This window comes from Gasterosteus aculeatus, chromosome 14, assembly GCF_964276395.1.
Source record: "Gasterosteus aculeatus chromosome 14, fGasAcu3.hap1.1, whole genome shotgun sequence".
Taxonomy (NCBI): Eukaryota; Metazoa; Chordata; class Actinopteri; order Perciformes; family Gasterosteidae; genus Gasterosteus; species Gasterosteus aculeatus.
The window spans coordinates 10,705,921-10,723,946 of NC_135702.1; the positions used below are offsets into that span (position 1 = coordinate 10,705,921).

General features: G+C 47.2%; 1 protein-coding gene across 6 annotated transcripts in view; it reads right to left on the reverse strand.

The window, feature by feature from the left end:
• palm2akap2 (PALM2 and AKAP2 fusion) overlaps positions 1-16,771 on the reverse strand; it is a 57,579-nt gene extending 40,808 nt beyond the window's left edge. Inside the window, exons 1-3 of one of the 6 annotated variants that reach the window (XM_078088461.1) lie at positions 16,630-16,771; positions 9,701-9,752; positions 1,345-1,425 (exon numbers count right to left, since the gene is read on the reverse strand). In XM_078088461.1, coding sequence (XP_077944587.1) covers positions 1,345-1,425; positions 9,701-9,752; positions 16,630-16,673 — 177 coding nt within the window. In that variant the 5' untranslated portion in view covers positions 16,674-16,771. Of the gene's footprint in view, positions 1-1,344; positions 1,426-5,550; positions 5,683-9,700; positions 9,753-16,629 lie in introns of those variants that run through there. The other 5 variants (XM_078088459.1, XM_078088462.1, XM_078088460.1 and 2 more) reach the window with 5 other exon arrangements.
• Between the last annotated feature and the right edge of the window lie 1,255 nt (positions 16,772-18,026).

Below are 18,026 nucleotides of genomic sequence, written 5' to 3' on the forward strand. Positions count from 1 at the left end.
CACGCTGTGCGCATGGCTTTAATCATCGTTTCTCTTTTGCCAATATTTCCATAAGTGGGTGTTAAATGGTGGAAAGCACCGGCGTGTAGGAATCAAACTCATTAAATAGAGGAGTCATTCACGCCCTGAAGTGTGTTTAAAGGCTCTAATTACAGAACGGAATGCAGTTTTATTGCAAATATTAAAGCTGGCTACCGCACGTATTACGGGGACCCGCTGCCGCTTTCCAACCCACCCGGCATGTCTCTCCTGAACTACTTCTCTTAGCTCGCTACTGTGGAACATATGCGGAAAAAGGGCAACTCACATTTACTCGCGCGAGCGCTCTATAAATATGACGGGACGGACAGAAGATCAAAGTTCACAAACTTCTTGAGCAGAAGACGTGAATGTATGTGAAGCGCATATCTGGTGTGTCTCCACCTGACAGGTCGGGTCATGTGATTTTCTGAGCTCGGGCTCGAGGTCAAGGGACCAAATCTTCAAACTCACAACCTCACAAACACCCAAGCCTTCCCCACTAGGCCGAAGGAAGCTCTCACACCAGGAGCACTGAGCTTTTGGATACTACTGTACGACGGAATTGACGCGTCACCTGTCAGCCAGAGTCTGACTTCCAGATGTAATCCTGCACAGAGGCTGTCAAACACATGCACGAACTGTACGTGCAGCCACGGAGACGGACTGCAAAGGGAGGCACATGACATATCTTTGAGAGCACGCTCCGTCTCTTTATCTCGATGACATTTCTGGTCAAGGCAAGAGCTATCATGAGGAAAAAAAAAAAAAAAAGGGGATTGATTGGATAAGGAGAGACAAATAACTGACACACACACGCATACACACCTGTGAGCAACTACGTCCGTCCCTTAGCAAGCTTCTAACCCGAACCTGAACCCATTCTCATCTCCCCCTAAACTCAATAGCTGACCTTAAACTAACTGGAACATCAAATCTGGAACAATGCGTCTTCTCTTATCTCCCACGTAGAGTAGCCGGGACATTTACAGAGTTCATCAAACAGCAACCATGTGAATATACAGGCCACTACATCACGAAGGAGGAATGTGTCTTGGCTTGTGTATTCCATTCAATGGAGTCTTTGCATCGGTATGATAATTACCCTGGTAATAGAGACCAGACCGATGCAGATGCCCCCTCATGTTTTACTCATACTGTAACCCCAGAATTAATTGCTTACAGTCATTGTGCTAAATTCAAGTGTAACGCTGAACTCAATTCTTAATCCTCCTGGAGATGATATAATGCATTCCTTACCATAAGCTTTTCATAATTCTTTAATTCGGAACACACACACACACACACACACACGTGCACACAAACCTTGAGATGCTGCACTTGTAGCACCAGGTCATCAAGCTGCCTTCTTTTGTCTTCAATCTCAGTTTGCCGTTTTCGCTTCTCCTAAAAGACAAAGAAAGAAAATCAAATGATCCGTCAGCATATGTCGGACGGTCTGTAGTAACGTTATATATCCTTTTGCATGGGCGGACTGTGAAAAAAGAGGAAGAAACTAAATTGAGCATGTTGGTTCACTAATGCACGCCGAGGGTGAGCATTAACAATAAAACACATTTATTGCTAATGCTCACCATCGGCCAGACAACGTCCCCTTGGGTCCAACTCAAGTTTTCATACGCTCAATTTCAAAAGGTGAGCGGAGACCTGATGGCCTCTCGTACAGTATGTTCTGTCTAGCTCGATTCAAACTGATGCTGTCTTGTTTAGCCTGCTGGGTGGGCCGATGTCAGAAGCTTCTTCCGATTACGTTTCTCTGGTTTCAACCGGACAACAATTATCTCAGCGAATTGCACTCACTCCATCTGTGCCCCAAGACGAGGAGGAGAAGGATCCAGGGGGAGGAGGCAAAAAAGAAATGACGTATCAGAAAGGTCAGAGGTCAGGGCTTATGGAGGACTGAGTAGGGCCCGTAGGGGAGGGGTAGGCCTTGAAGCCTCTAAGTGGCATTACGGTGGAGGTGGAGCGAACAACCCTTTGCTTCATGTGGAGATGGATGAGGCTGATGTTTGGCGAGTGGGAGGTTTCAAACTGACGGAGACAATGTGGAGTCCAAGATCTTTGAACGCGCTGCGACGGAAATGCATGGGAATATAAACAAAGCAGGTCCCAGGACAAGCCTGCCGCGGAGCTCAAGGGCATGAGATACTGTAGACGGGTTTCTCTCTCTCAGTGGGAGCAGAGCAATGATTTCTGGGACATTTCTAAATATAGCCAGCGGGGAAACCCCCCAAATGTGTATTAACATTAAAAGACTACCCTCAAAAGAGAGTAGAGTATAGAACAGGAAAGCAGAACTGAAAACAATATCAAGGTGGAACCAGGGTAGAAAACCGGAGAATCATCATTTCTCTTGGTTTAAAGGATTTTTCTAGCTCGATCTCCAGCAGGGTGACATTGTTACGAGGGTGGCAAGTAGCCCACAGATATGAGGTTGGGTTGGAAGGTCGGACTTATGAAGCATCTGACTTTGACGCCATCTGGCTGCTCTTTGCATCCCTTCAGCCTCGTTGCTGTTGTCGCCAAAACCGAACCGAACCGTAAAAGTGGCAATTCCGATTTCTCATTCTAGAGGGGTCATTAGATGCCAAATCTTGGTACCAAATCTGTGAAAATGTAAATGTAAATAGGCTTTACAGGCTGCAGTTTTCTGATGATGCACACATTCATAAATAGTATGTATACATTATGTATGTTTATATACCCCCCCTCCTTCTCCATGTCATCCTGATTAATATTTCTTAACAAAAAATGAAAATCAGTAAAAACATGCTACATGCACACAGCTGTTAAAACTGTAAAGAAACTGACATCATCCCTCTTTCTCTGTCTTACACGCCCAAACACACACACACACACACACACACACACACACACACACACACACACACACACACACACACACACACACACACACACACACACACACACACACACACACACATATACACCAACACGTGTATACACCCACACCCACGGCAGCAGCAGTTCCCATGGCTTGGGAAGTACAGTCATAGATCACTAGCAGAGGTATGGATGGTCCCCAGATGTCAAGGACTGTTGAGGACACGTGGTCCAGGAATTGGCAAAACACATACACGCAAATACACACATATATGTACACAATGATAGTGTAGACACGGATATATTCTCAAGACAAGATCAGTGTGTTGAAGAATGGGAAATCATTGCTTAAAACATTTTGTAACAAAATGAATATTTGATATTGGTGGTTGCTAAACAGCCCAAAAGGACCTTTAGATTGAACAAAGCTGTGCGGCACAGACTCCTCATTCATTACATGACGCTAAGCAGCGGGGGTGCACTCTGCAGAGGGCTGTGGAAAAAACACCAAACAAAGGGCGAAAAAAAAAATTAAATTAAAAAAAAAGGCTGACACAGTCTGTATGCAGCACAATGCAACATCATCTTGCAGCACAGTGTGAAAACCAATCAAATGCAAACAAGTAAACATAAGACACAGCTACATAGGAAAATGTTTTCCATTTCACACCCGAGCATAAAGCATGCCTCAGAAAGTAGTCAGAGGTTAACGACATGCTTAATCATACAGGACTTTACTGCTCATTCAGTGCTGTGGTGCTTCAGAGTTTGGAATTCCCTCCTCACATTTGCTCTCAGATTTCCAAGCGGTACACATATCTCAAATATGGAATCTGCCCATGCAGATCGATCAAACACTGCAGACTCCTCCGGCTTCGGTAATGTTCATATTGGATTGAAGCCAAAATTGAAATGTACCTTTTGAAGAATAGATCAAAATGGAACAATGTCTTTGCATTATATCTTGCATTGTCATACTTTACCCGTAGAACGAATAGAAACGTTAGCTTGAGTTAAGTTCTATTGCCACTCAGTTTAACTGTGGAGGAATCTTCAACTCCTTAAGGGTCACCGAGTTCCTCTGAAAAAGTAATGGAGCAGTTCGGCTATTACATCTGAATGGTAACAGAAATTAATTAAAGGGAGGTATCCTCTCTGTCTGCGAGAACGGGATCAAAGACAGCGTTTGCAACTGAAACTGCCGAGTTAATGCAAAAAAAACCCCGAAAGCCTTGTCCTGCTGAATCGGCAGGAGAAAGACCCCGAGCCCCCCACCACCCCCTGCAGAGAACACATCCCTCCTCCTCTGGGAAATATGCTGACATTCTTGGCGACACACTCGCCACTTCCCACACGCTTGACTCACTGCGTGCTCGGCCCCGCTTGGCTCTCACACAGAGTACATTACTTCTCCCCATTCATGCAGCCACCATCCAAAAAGCTGGACGCCCGAGATAAAATCCCAGGTTCAATAGCCCCATTGGAGATTTTGTACTGTCACATGTTGTTGTTGTTGTGTGTTTTTGAGGTTAGTAACCTTCCATCCTACAAGGTTAAACATTTTTGGCAGTGGAGAGGGGGGTCAAAGCTCACAGTATCTACTTCAGTATGATGAACCTTCACTCTTCTTCGTTGGTGTCCACACCACAGACATTCTGATGTCCCAACGCAACCCTTTTGCTATTCGAGGTGGGTTTTTTTTCACTTTGTTTAATGTTCTCATTCCTGACAAATTGTGCAACAGTTCTCCTTGTTAAGCAGACTGACGCTCACATTTTCAGGCATCGTTGCCACATGCTCACATACCGACCCCCCAGATATCCGAAAAAGGCCTCGTTTTCTGGACAATAAAATAAAAAGCCGAGGGGAAGCAGGAAACAGTATGAATGCAGCCTATGAATCATTGAACAAAACCCAGGATTAAGAGGAGGATTCATCTAATAACGTCCGGAATGTTTCCCAGAAAGTAAAGAGGATGAAACAAGTCATTCAATTAAGAAACCCGGAATGGAGATGAAAAGCCAAAACAACAATAAAACTGAAAAGCTTATTACGTGTTTTTTATTTTAAAATGTTTGCACAAGCTCCCCCGCCCCACGGCATGAGGTCACAGGGGCGTGACAATAAACAGTGATGCAACGATGTCGCATCTGAGGTGGAGATTGAGTGTCACATTCCGCACACGCCGACGCACCCAGCACAGACACGTCGCCGTGGGGATCGTCTTCCATCCAGCACCATTCTGGACCCACCTACAGACTGAGAGTGTAACGCACGTGGTGTTGAAACAGAATATCCACTGTGACGGTGTGGAAAATGAGTCGGTAGTCGCAGCGAAACACCTGCAGACCCCGCGGCGCGAATCTCAGCCCGGGACCGTACCGGCTGCGACGGCCTCCCGGGACAATGCAAGTTTGCATGTGTTGCAACGTGGCGGTTGGCCCGGTAACCCCGTAGCCAAGGGCAGTGTCGATGAACGCAGACGTAGCACATGGCTAGAACGCCTCGCGCGCCAATGCCATGCGATAGTGGCAGCTGGTGACTATACTCATCGTGTCCATATCGAGGAGGGACACGAGTGTGCGTTGGCGTACGTGCATTCACATGCACGTACGCCAACGCAAACGGTCGGCTGGGCGAGCACAATGGCGCGTCGGCTAAAGTTACCTCCGCAGTGCGTTGCTCTCTATTCCCTCCGTTTCTGGACCCGGTCGCTCCGCAATGTTTACCGTCCAATGTAACTCAAATGTCCCGACAATTGTCTCAAAACCAGCAGTGCGCGCTAGAGCTGCATCCCAGGCTCGGTGAACCCTAATGCCACACACACACACACACACACACACACACACACACACACACACACACACACACACACACGGCCGAATGTCCAGTGGGTCCAAGACAGCTGCTGCTAATTTTAGCCGGCATGGTCATGCCCCCCCCCTTGAATGACTTTGCCGCGAGCACATTTCCCCACCCCCATAAAGTGCTAAAGACCATAAACCAAACCTCCACCGGCCACCGATCCACTCCTGCCTACGGGATTTTAGAATTGCTCATCATGAACCAATGGCGGAGTCGCCGTGCCGTCTGCATATGCAGACTTTCATACTTAATGGAGCAGACAGGAGATGATCCGAAGCTGAATCCGGCCACGGTTTTCTTTTTATCAGGCGTTACCTAAACAAAGGCTCCAAAAGATAAAAAGGCCAACATCTGTTATATAGGCGGGAAAGATGTGAATCCGCTGCAATTATCCAGGGCTGGAAAGTTTGTGTTTAGTCTCACTTAAGATTCTTCAGAGACCGTAACAGGCAAGCGCCTGATTTAAGTTGAACATGGCTGATCGCGTGCAAATAAACAGTTTGCAACATCTTGCAACGTTTTTTTCCAATTCGCTTTATCTGCTGTATTGGCAGATAAAAGTGCTGCAAACAAAAGCAGATGACAGAAGGTGAAAGGCTGGGAGAGCTGTGTTTGACCTGTTTTGGATGAGCACACTGCGTGCAGCCACAGCGACAGGGACCCAAATACAGTGTCACGGTGTGGTTCACTTCCTGTCTTATTTTGTAGTTTTCTGCCACTCGTGTCCCCGGGTAACTTCACTTCCTGCCTTGTCTCGTCATCCCCTGTGTTCGTCTAATAGTTTCCACCTGTGTCCAATCACCTGCACCTCCCTTGTGTATTTAAGCCATGTGTCTCTTGTGTCACTTGTCGTGTCATTGTCTTTCGTCTTGGATCGTCGTAGTCTCTTGCCTGTGTGCGTTTGCCCCCAGTTCCGGTGTTTTTTTGATCCTTGTGACTTTTAAAGTCTTTTGTTTGCCGCAAGTCTGCGTTTGAGTCCTGCCTTCCACCCTGCAACCCTGACATACAGAGAAAGTGTGGAGAGTATTTGGTCAGCATTTGGTCAACCCCCCCTCTGACCTTCACAGTGCCCCTTCGTCAGACCGGCTGCCACAGCGACCCTGAGCTACACAGATCACTTCACACAGTTCGCCCCAGGAGATCAAACTGTGGGTTCTGAAACTATTCCGAACTGTACGTTGATTGTTGAAAAAGGGCAGAACCATAAACAACAGGCGTATCGCTTGAGCTAAAGGTTATCTTTGTTTCCCTTGAAATGTGTCTCTGTCTTATTACCAGTGTCAACAGCTGGGATTTCCAACACACACACACACACACACACACACACACACACACACACACACACATCAATCTTCATACACCACTTCCTAATTCCCCACAGACTTGGCAGCAGACAATCTGTGGCCTTGTGTGGGACGAGCGTGTGTGTGTTTCGGAGGGTTAGCGGAGAGTCCAAAGGCCTGAGGTCATCCATGTATACGTGTGACACACGCTACAGAGAAGTCACCGAATGAGCGCATGCAAAGACGCACACAAACTTTGGTCTTTGTGTTTTGCCGCGCTGTTTAGCATCGGGCAGACGACGTGGGCAACAGCTAATTACAAAGCTGCAACACACCATTGGCTGGTCCCAAAAACCACACACAGGGTGAACTCGCACACAGTTTTGGAAGACACACGGACATAAACATACACAACGCACAACGACATGCACATAATCTGTTTTTTTGGGAGAACCCTGACCAAGCTGCACTCCATCCAACGGCTGTAATTACATGTTAATAATACACCAATTACAGGTCTGGATTTAACAACATGACATCACAACTCTTCCCTAATCTGGCCAATTAGTAACCAAGGAAACCAGCGCCGCTGGCAGCTGACGACGGTGGGAATCTTTCTCTGGGTTGCAGACAAACGGTCAGAGTGGCTTATCAACTCTTAGATTAAAACGGCAACACATGTCCCACCCTTCGTCGTACTGAATGAGTAACGCACAAACTCTCACAGAACTCACAAAGGAGAACCATCTTAGGCAAAAAAAACATTTTTAAATGAATCGCGCAGAAGCGGAAAGCCGGTGCTCAGGGTTCGTTGCACTTTCGGTCGTTAGGAATTAAACCCCAAGGCGGACGGACGGACTAAATTCATTTAGATAAGTAAATTCATAATGTGCTTTGAGCGATTGTGAAGAGGACTGATCCGTCTCCCTCCTTTTGCTAAGTTATGCCGTTATGGCCGTGCTTTACTCGTGAGCCACACGGCAAACCGGCCAGGCTCTGTTTCCAATAACGCTCCGGCAGCTGAAAGCTACTTCTGATCCGACTCATCAGGTGAAGCGCGGCCGAGAAACTCAAACTATCACCGTCCAAATGACGCGTTGTGAGACGCAGACTGGTCCAACAACCTGCCCTGATTGTAGCGGAAGCTTCCAATTTGGCCCGAGAGCCGCTAAAGTATTGATGAGATGTATCAAGTATCAATTATTGATGAAATCATTATCGGCTGAGCCGAGACAGTACAGATGATGTGTGTGTGACTGTACACCTCTCTACGGGGGGGATTACTTGTTTGGAACAGACCCACATACCGTCTGAGGAATACCATATTAACCGGGTTCAAAAGACTTTAATCCGGTGTTTTTTTGTTTTTTTGCTTTTAATTGGCAGTGGAACAGCGTTTTGAAAGATAACTCCTCTTCCTCGCTAGGTGCTCTGGAAAACTTCTGCTTCTGTATTTACACTGGAGCCGTGCTGTTTGGATGAGGCCGCGGCTTACGGGGCGCTTAGCCGCCTCACAGGGTTGTTAGTACTAAGTGCCCCGTTGGGCCTGAAGGCTATTAGTGCCCCTTATTGTCTTGTGTGTATACGCACACACACACACACACACACACACACACACACACACACACACACACACGCACACGCAGAGCTGAGGCGAGACAGAACTTTTACTTGTCGCCACGCCGAAGCTCTTCCAGGCGGACCCACGATTGTGCTAATGATGCAACGCAGAGCGCAGCCTCACAACAGCTTTCAAACCAGCGTTTTGTCCCAGTACATGAGTTAGAATGACGCGAGGAGCAGAAAGGCTTCCTCTCTCTTCCTTCACTGCAGTGCCTCAATTGGTGTAAGTGCAAGCAGCCTGGTGTGACTGCCATGGTTCGACGTGGCCAAAATAGCTTCTCCATCTGCTGCTGCTGCTGCTGCTCAGCCCACTTGTGCAAATATGTGCGTGTGTGCGTGTTCCTGTGCATCCTAAAGCGCGTGCGGTCGGCTGTGGTTGCTCGCTGGCGCCAAATTTAGTCCCAGGCGGTGAGTCCGGATCTAACTGTTCTGCTCTGAAGTCCTGTCAGTTGCGCACCAAACCCGCTGCGCCAAACGGCCCCGTGAACGCAAAACATGGCGGCGAGTATCCCAACACATTCTGGACCCGACTCATGATGCCTACGAGAAGCACGGACACTTGAAAAACCTCAGACAACAACAACAACAAAGAAAGAAGAAGAAGATTTTAGATTACCCAAAAAGAGGCATGGAAGGAAGGTGAAAACAGACAGGAAGAGCAAGGGAGGCACGGAGGGCGCGAAGGGCACACAGGGGTAAGGGGGGGGGGGGGGGGCATCACTGAGTCACATTTAATCAATAAATTCCACAAAGTTGAACTCTGCTATGGGGCAAAGAGACAAACTAATCACTGATCACTTATTCTTCCCTTCTTTGTGGAACATAAAAGACTAGAGAGAGAGAGAGACACTCACAAACACAGACAGACAGACTCACAGCGAGAGAGAGACAGACAGACAGACAGAGAGAGAGAGAGAGAGAGAGAGGGAGGGAGGGAGGGAGGGAGGGAGGAGGTGCCACACAGATATTGTACTGATGGCCAAAATGACACAGGAAAGCAAACACACACTCAAAGCACACAGTTTACAAAAAAATAAAAAACTTACCGCCAAGGCCTGCAGCCTCTCCTTGTGGAGCTGAGCCTCCTCACACGACATCCTGAAGGGGGGCGAAGCAGGGGACAAGGGGAGAGGGTGGGGGGACGAGGGGGGAGGGGAAGGGGGGCAAAGGAGAAAAGAGACGTGAGATCCGGGAAGACCGAGAGCACCGGGGGGGTCCCCTGGGCGAGAGACGGACGAGAGGCGGTAAGAGGGGGAGGGCAGCTGAGGAGTGAGGGGAGGAGAGGAGGAGTATCCCGGGGGGGGCGGCGAGGGTCCTTCCTCAGCGGTAATCCAGCCGGGGGAGCGAGCGAGGAGGCAGCGGGAGAAGGAGCTCACTCCGAGGGGAAGCAAAGGTCTCTCATTCACTGGACATGTGCCTCACGCTCACCCTCTCGCTCTCTCCTCCCATTTGTCCCCTCCCTCCCTCCCCTCAACTTTCTTTCCTTTTTTTTTTTTTTTAGGCATGAGTAATGTGTGATTAAACAGCTGGGAGGAGCAGCTGAGTGGGAGGGGGGAGAGAGAGAGAGAGAAGCAGAGGAAGGAGAGAAGTTATGGCATGAAGGTAAAAGGGGGCAGGAGAGAGGTGTAGAGAAAGGGAACGAGGGAGCGAAAAGGAAAGAGCAGAGATGAAGGATCAGAGGAAGGAAAAAGGGAAGCAGAGGAGTCATTTCTCACTTCTGGGCGCTGAGATGAGACTGTGTGAAACGAGTGAACGTTGACAGCTTAGAGGCTTCTTGCTTTTTATCTTCAGTCCAATAGTTTTAGTGTTTCCACCACTGTGGCCTGAACACAGGCATTCATCCTTACTTTAGATAAATCACATGCTCAACATACGTAGACACCTCCATCACATCACTAAGTGTGGTTGTTCGCTTCTTTTCTCTTCAAGCAGGAGCCCCATCTCCAAAAAAACTAAATCGTAGAATGGTTTCCCTTTTATTTCTTTGTTTTTATTGTTGAATTTCACAAATTGTAGTGGTAAATTACTGAAAATCTGAAATCTGCTACCTCAGTAACTAACACTAATAAACAGTAATAATGTCAAAAACAGCATTCCTCAACCAAAGAACATAGAAGGAAGTGAAAACGACCACTTGAAACTCGAATGAAACCTTGCCGTCCGTCAAAGTGACACAACTTGTGTTTATCGGTTTCCCATCGTGAGATATTTTAGCTCTTTCTTCACAGAGGTCACAAACAAACGCTCCTTCCACTTCTATTTCTGGTCACTCTGGTCGTGCATTTATTCCAGCGCCACTCATTCATTCAATAGAAGAGACATCAGTAAATGGATGGAGAGAAAAAAAGCTAAATAAAACCAGATAGTAATTGTGTCGCTCTCTGAATTGGGGAACATCAATGGAACATCTTTCTAAATGCAAAGCGCAACAACAGCGCTTTATAAACAGGACACACACACACACAAAAGAAAAGTGTGTGTAAATGGGTCACTGTTAACTGTCCCAATTCTGCCTGCTTTAACTCTCCAAGTTCACTTGGGTTTCACCTGCAGCCTCTATTCATTTATTCTCTCCTTCCTTTGCTGCATTGCTGCTCTTTCTTCTTTAGAACACTTTCTCTTCTTCCCTTCCTACATCCTTCAACTGTCACTCCTTGGAACTCCTCTTCCTCCTTTCCTTTTCTCTTTACATTGCGCCTCGTCTCCTCCCCGACTCCCTTCCTTCCCACTCCTCCTCCTCCTCCTCCTCCTCCTCCTCTTCCCGCTCCTCTCTGTCCTCCCACCTGCCCATCCGACTTTTCCCTCACACTTTCTGTTCTTCCTCTTCCTCACGTCCCTCCTGTCCTCCTCTTTCTCCATCCCTCCTTCCTCGAGCAGACGTCCTTATAAGGAGAAACGGCAGCAGCAGTCGTGGCCGACTCTTTAGGGAATACAGAAGCAAAGACAAAAAACACACACTCGCACAAACACACACGCACACGGCAGCTTCTGCATTACACCAAGAGAGAGAAAATAAAGTGTACAGTAAATAAGTGCAGCTGGACAGCTTTTGTCCTGTGAAGGGCAGCGAGAGAGAGAGAATGAACCAGAATGAATCAAGTGGTTGTTTCCAGATATTCAGTCATATTAAATCGATAGTTTCCGTTAGTTGTTGTTTATGTGACATTTTTTAGTGGCATTAAAAATGTATTTCCTTCTCTAAATTCTTCCACTTTTTCAGTCTGCAACAAATAGTGTGAAGTTCTTCAAAGGAATTCCATAACAAGTTATCTTTAGAACATAAAGTATATCATTTCTATTTTGTTTTACTTCAACACCCAGGTTGTTTTTTCAGTTCCAGCTGATTTGATCATTCAAGCCTCAAAAAAAGAAAGTGTCGTATCAGCAGACTTTTTGACCCTTTTTAGAGCAGCTTTGGAATTTCAAAAAAATGTTCTACCTTTATGAAGTAAGTGTTTGTACAATTCCTTTCCCGCATACCGACAGGGTAAATCATGGCGGTTCAACATGACAACACACAGTATGTGAGAGGAGTCGCTCGTAATTCCCCTCCGCTCTGTGGAGCGTTTAAGTGTCTTCCAGCTCCTTGTTTTGTTTTGTTTTTAAGCTCAAACAGCTGTTTTCAGGGAAAAAGCTCTGATAAAGCACTTCCTGCTCAGCACCAAACAGCAGACACACAGAGTTAACGACTAGCTGGTGAACGTGTGACGCATTTCGCAGTGCACAAATCTGATTCATTAATGTCTCAACTTTATTGTGTGCTCCTTACAGATTGTTGCACTGGCCTGAAATGGCCTTAAGTTAGATTTCCTTTGTTGGAATGTTTCTCATTTGACTTTTGATTCATGTCCCCTGAACAAAACAGGCTCTGCTTGTTGTACTATTAAAAAAAAAAGCTTCATTTAAAACAAATGTGTTTGTTTCTAAATGAGTTTTCCATGATGCAAACAGATTGCACTCATGTGACAAATAAGTTTGTCGTTATTTTCTCCTCTTCAGCAGCAGCTGAACACACTACAGGCTCACTGGGGTTCACCGCCAACATACCAATAAGGGACTTTGGACGCTGGGACTTGCTGCGTCTTTGATGATAACCAACTGAACATAATGTTTATATGTTTTTTTCTCATTGCAAAGTCATAAACCACCTATTTGGGTCAGTAACAAACAGTTCATGTTATGAAACCAGGCTGAGCTCTGCAGCCGTCGGACCTCAGCCTGGACTGGACTTCACATCTAGCTGCCACTAAACAGGACACCCCCCCTCACTTCGACCTTACCTCTGTTATTAGAACATGTTTCTATTTGCTTTCCTCTCTACCTCGCTTTTGTTGCCCCACTTTTTAACCCCCTCCTCGCCCCCCTGAAGCACTGCACCCCCCCCCCCCCCCTCCAATCCCTTAACTCTGGCGTGAGTTGTGTTGGGTTGGTCGTCGTTGCAGACAAGCAGCATCATTGTTCCTCTGCATCGCCGCGACGACGCGATGACCTCACTGCACAGCCAGCCCAGCTACCCCCTCCACCCCCGCCCCCCCAACGATCCCAGCCGAGGAGGTAATGGCCTCCAGATGTGGAGCCAGAGGCAGGAAAAAGCGCACACACTCACACCCACAGACGCTCACGCACAGAAATATAACAACATGCAAAGGAAATGAGCAAATATGGACAAAGAAAGTAAGTCAGTAAAAGTGTGTGCGTGTGCGTTTGAGTATTTGTGCGCAGTTCTGTTAATGCTTAGCCTTCCCCTTTGAGCTTTTTACTGCCACATTTAAATTATCCCCAAAAAATAACCCCAAGCAGACATATTTCTGGCTATTTGAGCGCCAGACGTTGATCTCATTCATATTTTATACGCCACTGAGGGGGGTCACGCTGTGTTTGGGTGTCCTACTGTCTGTCTGTCTGTCAGTGTGTCTGCACACTCAGTTAAACTATTACCGACTGATTAAAACTGTCTTTATTTTATTTTTTACGCTGCTAAATTGGCCATTAAATGTAACAGAAAAATGAAATGCCAAAGCAAGACGGGCCGAGAAGGTTTGGCGAAGTGGAACTCGTGGAAGTCATCGGCTTCCAGCGGCTAATCGGATATCAACTCTTTTTATTTCTAACTGATACGACTCCATATCAGTAGCTGGTATACCAGTAGTAGTAACATGGCTGCAGCCCTGCAAGGCGCGTCCTTTTGTTTTGCTGTAAACTAATACGGAAGCTGACAAAGCTCAGAAAGAAATGCTTGTTTTACGTACGTGTTTTTTTAAACTTACTTTATTTAAAAACAAAACAGTGCTTTTCTGGCGAAATAACTTAAAGTATCTTAGGAAAGCTGTTCTGTAGAAATATACGGCGCCTCTCATTTTGCCCACTTACTAACCAATCCAATTCTTTGTAGTGCAAAGGGAGAGTTTAGCCAGCGGATACATTAGCATGTCCTGCATTGGTCCCTCCTCTGTGTCAGTTCAGTTTCTCATTCTGTTCCTCTCACTGTTATTCTCAACATTTTACATTGAGAGACAATACTTCACATGCACATGCGTGTTTGCCTGCATTTGGTATGCTTATTATTTTTAAATGCTTTGTTGTTGTTGTGCAGCGAGTATTTTAGCGTGAGTTGCATCGTAGATGAGCAGCAGATGTCACGGCCTCCAGACACTCTCACCACCTCAGCATTTTCTTTCTGCTCCCTCGATGCCATCCCCCCCCCCTCTCCTCTATAGTTTGCACATCTCCCGTCTGTTTACAATCACTCTTTATGGAATGGAGACGTATATGAAAAAAGAAACATGCATTATGTGTCATCAGATCAGATTCGACTAAAACGGTTGTGCAGGTTTATTTTGTAGTCTATGAATAAACTTCAACTGGACCAAAGGGGTCAAACCTATGCAGGCAAATCACCCTTACTTTTCATCACCAATCAATGTATAAATAAGGCCAAACAATGGATTATTTTATGGTGGTTATTGTCACGGCAAAAGTGGATCTTCTCAATTCGACCCATCACTATAAAGGGCCTTTTTCCTGTAAGATCTCCCTGAGTGTGCAATAAATAGCAATGGAGAATGGGCCGCCTGCCATTGTGGTGTCTGCGCTCTGCATGACCGCAAATACTACACAGCCTTTCTGCTGATTCAGCAAACAGACAGAGAGAGAGCACGCTGCATATGGCCGAGGGAAGAGGCGATATAGATGTGATGGACCGACTGAATCCTTACAGCCGCGTCTCATTTTCCCAATTAAAACATGAACTATTAATTCACCAGGAAAGCACCTCCCCTTCATGCGTCCCTGCACATCTTCGGGGTCGCGGCCCCGAGAGACAAAAAAATCACTACGCCCTGTCACTCGGACTGACGTTTCGTCAGCTGATCTAGACTCTGAGCTTCTGGGTTGTTTATCACTAGAACCGGCTTACAAGCCTGCATCCGCCAATCTGCACCCGGATGGACCGATGGTATCATCCAAATTCAACACTGGTGCCCTGTTCTTCATTTGGACCCGAGGGAGGTTTGCCAAATATATAACACATCTACCAGATGTGTTGGTTAGTGCCCGTACCCAAAGTCACACACACAACAAAAGCCCTTTACTAAAAGTGCGTCTAACATATGTCAGACTGTCATCCGGGGTCTCGCCCTCTTTCACCGACCTTGACACCTGCCCTGGTTTAGGTCATATCCAGCGTCACTAGACAAATGACTTCCATTTCTGTGGTAAAGACACCAACAGAGAGCTTGTATCCGCTTGTTTGGCCAGTCAGCGGGAAACCCTAAATTAAAATGTAACTGAACAGTGTAATGACGGACTAGCTAAGCAGCACACACGCTGCTAATCGCTCGCCTAGCAAGGCTGCAAACAGCATGCAACTATCTCTTAAAGCAGCAGGAAAATGGGACTTCTTTCCTCTGAAAGGCCATCGCTCACATGTAGGGTTACATTACATTATTCCGTTTGGCCAGTACGGCTATGCTATTTCATTAGGATATCTTGGGTTGTCACATAATATTCATAAAATACACAACGGTCATTTTTTCTCTTTCTATTGTTTTCCCTTTGGGCCTTTGAGTAATGACAAGTCCTTGTCTGGAAATGTCAGATTGCTTTGGAAATCTGCTGATTTTGTTCTTTTGGGACACGTCATCAAAGACTTGACAGTCAGCATCAGACGGGGTTTGAACAGCAACATTTCCACCAGAGTTCCATGATAGCCAGTGTTTTCTTGCTTCACGTCTTGCTGTTATTCTGTCCCCATAAGCCACAAATGCGAACGCAGGTTCGGTTGGTGTGTCTGCTGTCCTGATTAAAAGACAGATGAAATGCCAGTAAGTGAGTTTTGATTTCATTTTCATTCTTCAATGCATGGGCACTCGTTTCTATAACAGTAGAGACGCACGACGATCCCACACACACACGCATTCAAACACAGACACACAGGAAGAACCATTCTGCCGCATGGCGGACTGTGCTAGAACACAGCGACCGGCTATGCTGAAAACCGCCACTCTCGCACACACACACACACACGCACGCATGCACACACACACACGCACACTCCATAACGTAGAATGGTGTTAACATCAGGCACGGTAGGATGTGAATGAAGAAGGTCTGCAAGAGGACACCGAGAGAAGGTGGTGGAAAGATGAAACGTCACGCGGGACGAGTAAAGCCCAGGAGGGCTGATGTGTGTGGGGAGGTCTGCAGAGGGAGGGAGAGGGTGACTGAAAGAAAAGAGAGGGAGGGAGGGAGGGAGGAGTGCACACGATGTACGGCGGGTCCCCTCGCCAGTCATGACTGAGCAGCAGCCTCACCATGACGGAGCTCCCGTTCCCATGGCAACCCAGCCCTGTCAGATGGAGGGGAGCGAGAGGTGGAGGGATGCAGGCGAGGCGAGGATGGAGATGGAGGCAGAGATGGATAAGAAATAATAATGAATATTTCAAAAGGGGAAGGAAGAGAACATGCCACTACTTACGGGGCCGTTGCCGTGCCGTTCCTCTGCAAAGGTGTGTCTGCCATGGCTGCAGCGCCCCTCGGCTCGCCTTCCCCTCTTCCTCCTCGCCTTCTGCTCCGCTGTCCTCTCGCACAGAGTTGTGTCCACTTCTTCTCCTCCCTCCCTCCCTCCCTCCCTTTCCTCCGCCTTTCTCCCTTCTTTCCTCCTGCCTTTTTCAGTGGGTTTGTCTCTGCAGAATCTGTCAGAGCAGCTGCTGCCGCCGCCGCTCCTGCGTCGACCTGCACTGCCGGCAGGAGGCGATGGGATGAGAGTGTGTGCGTGTCCGTGTGCGTGTGTGTGTGCGTGTGTGTGCGTGTGTGTGTGTGAGAGAGAACACAAGAGAGAAGCACTGGTGTATTAATGTCCAGGTGATGATGTTAACGAGAGAGACAAAGGGATGAGGGATTTGCAGGTGAGGAGAGTGAGGTCGTGTGTGACGGAGATGAGAGAGGGAAGGAGGAGGATAGGACGCCAAAGAGAGGGAGACGGAGAGGAATAGAGCCTTGGGGGAGTCTCGGTATAATAAAGGAGTGGCCAACACGCCTCGTCCCTGCTGCTACCCTGAGAACCTTTCCCCTGCGAGAGTGGAGAGGGATTCATTTAAAGAGGCAGATGGGAAACTCAGAAACCACTCCATCATTATAAAAAAAAAAAAAGCGATGTCCTACAACTTTAAACGGGACAGCGAGGAATGGACGCCTGTATGGCTGATGGTCGACTGAATGGACGGGATTTACAAGAAGTCTGCCAGTCATTGTTTGATTTATTTCCACACAATCTAAACAAAAAGTAGAGTCCCTTTCCCAATCCTGGTTTGACCGTGACTACACCGCACGTCACCACGGACATTCAGCATCTCGTGGAGCAGCGCACTCCGGGACTCAAATCCTCCAGATGGAGTTGGAGTTGTCATGTTGATGGCCAACCTTCACGAGTTTTGCAGCTGGATGTAGACAAATCTGCACGGATAATCTCCTCAAGGGAGATTTGCATTCTAAGCGTGCATTCTGCATTCTAACTGCTGAATGATGATCTGTCTTTTTACAGACTGGCGTGTCCAAAATATTTGACCATGACCGGATATTCTGTGTTACAACATGATAATCCGTCTGAAATACTGCGTTCCCGGCTGCATTTTAAGCGGCCTGGTGACATGAGTGCTCGTCAACAAACGGGCCATGGCGAAGTTAAGTCAGGTGGCATCGAAGAAGACCGCCATTTACACGTGCCATAACCACTAGTGAAACCGCACAAAGGACGTAAGGGGAGCAGTCTGAAAAACATGCAAGTAGGAGGTGGACGGACAAAGGGGAACAGCTGTCACATGTCACACATATGGATATATGATATCATAAACGGCCGCAGCAGTTGGGTAGACG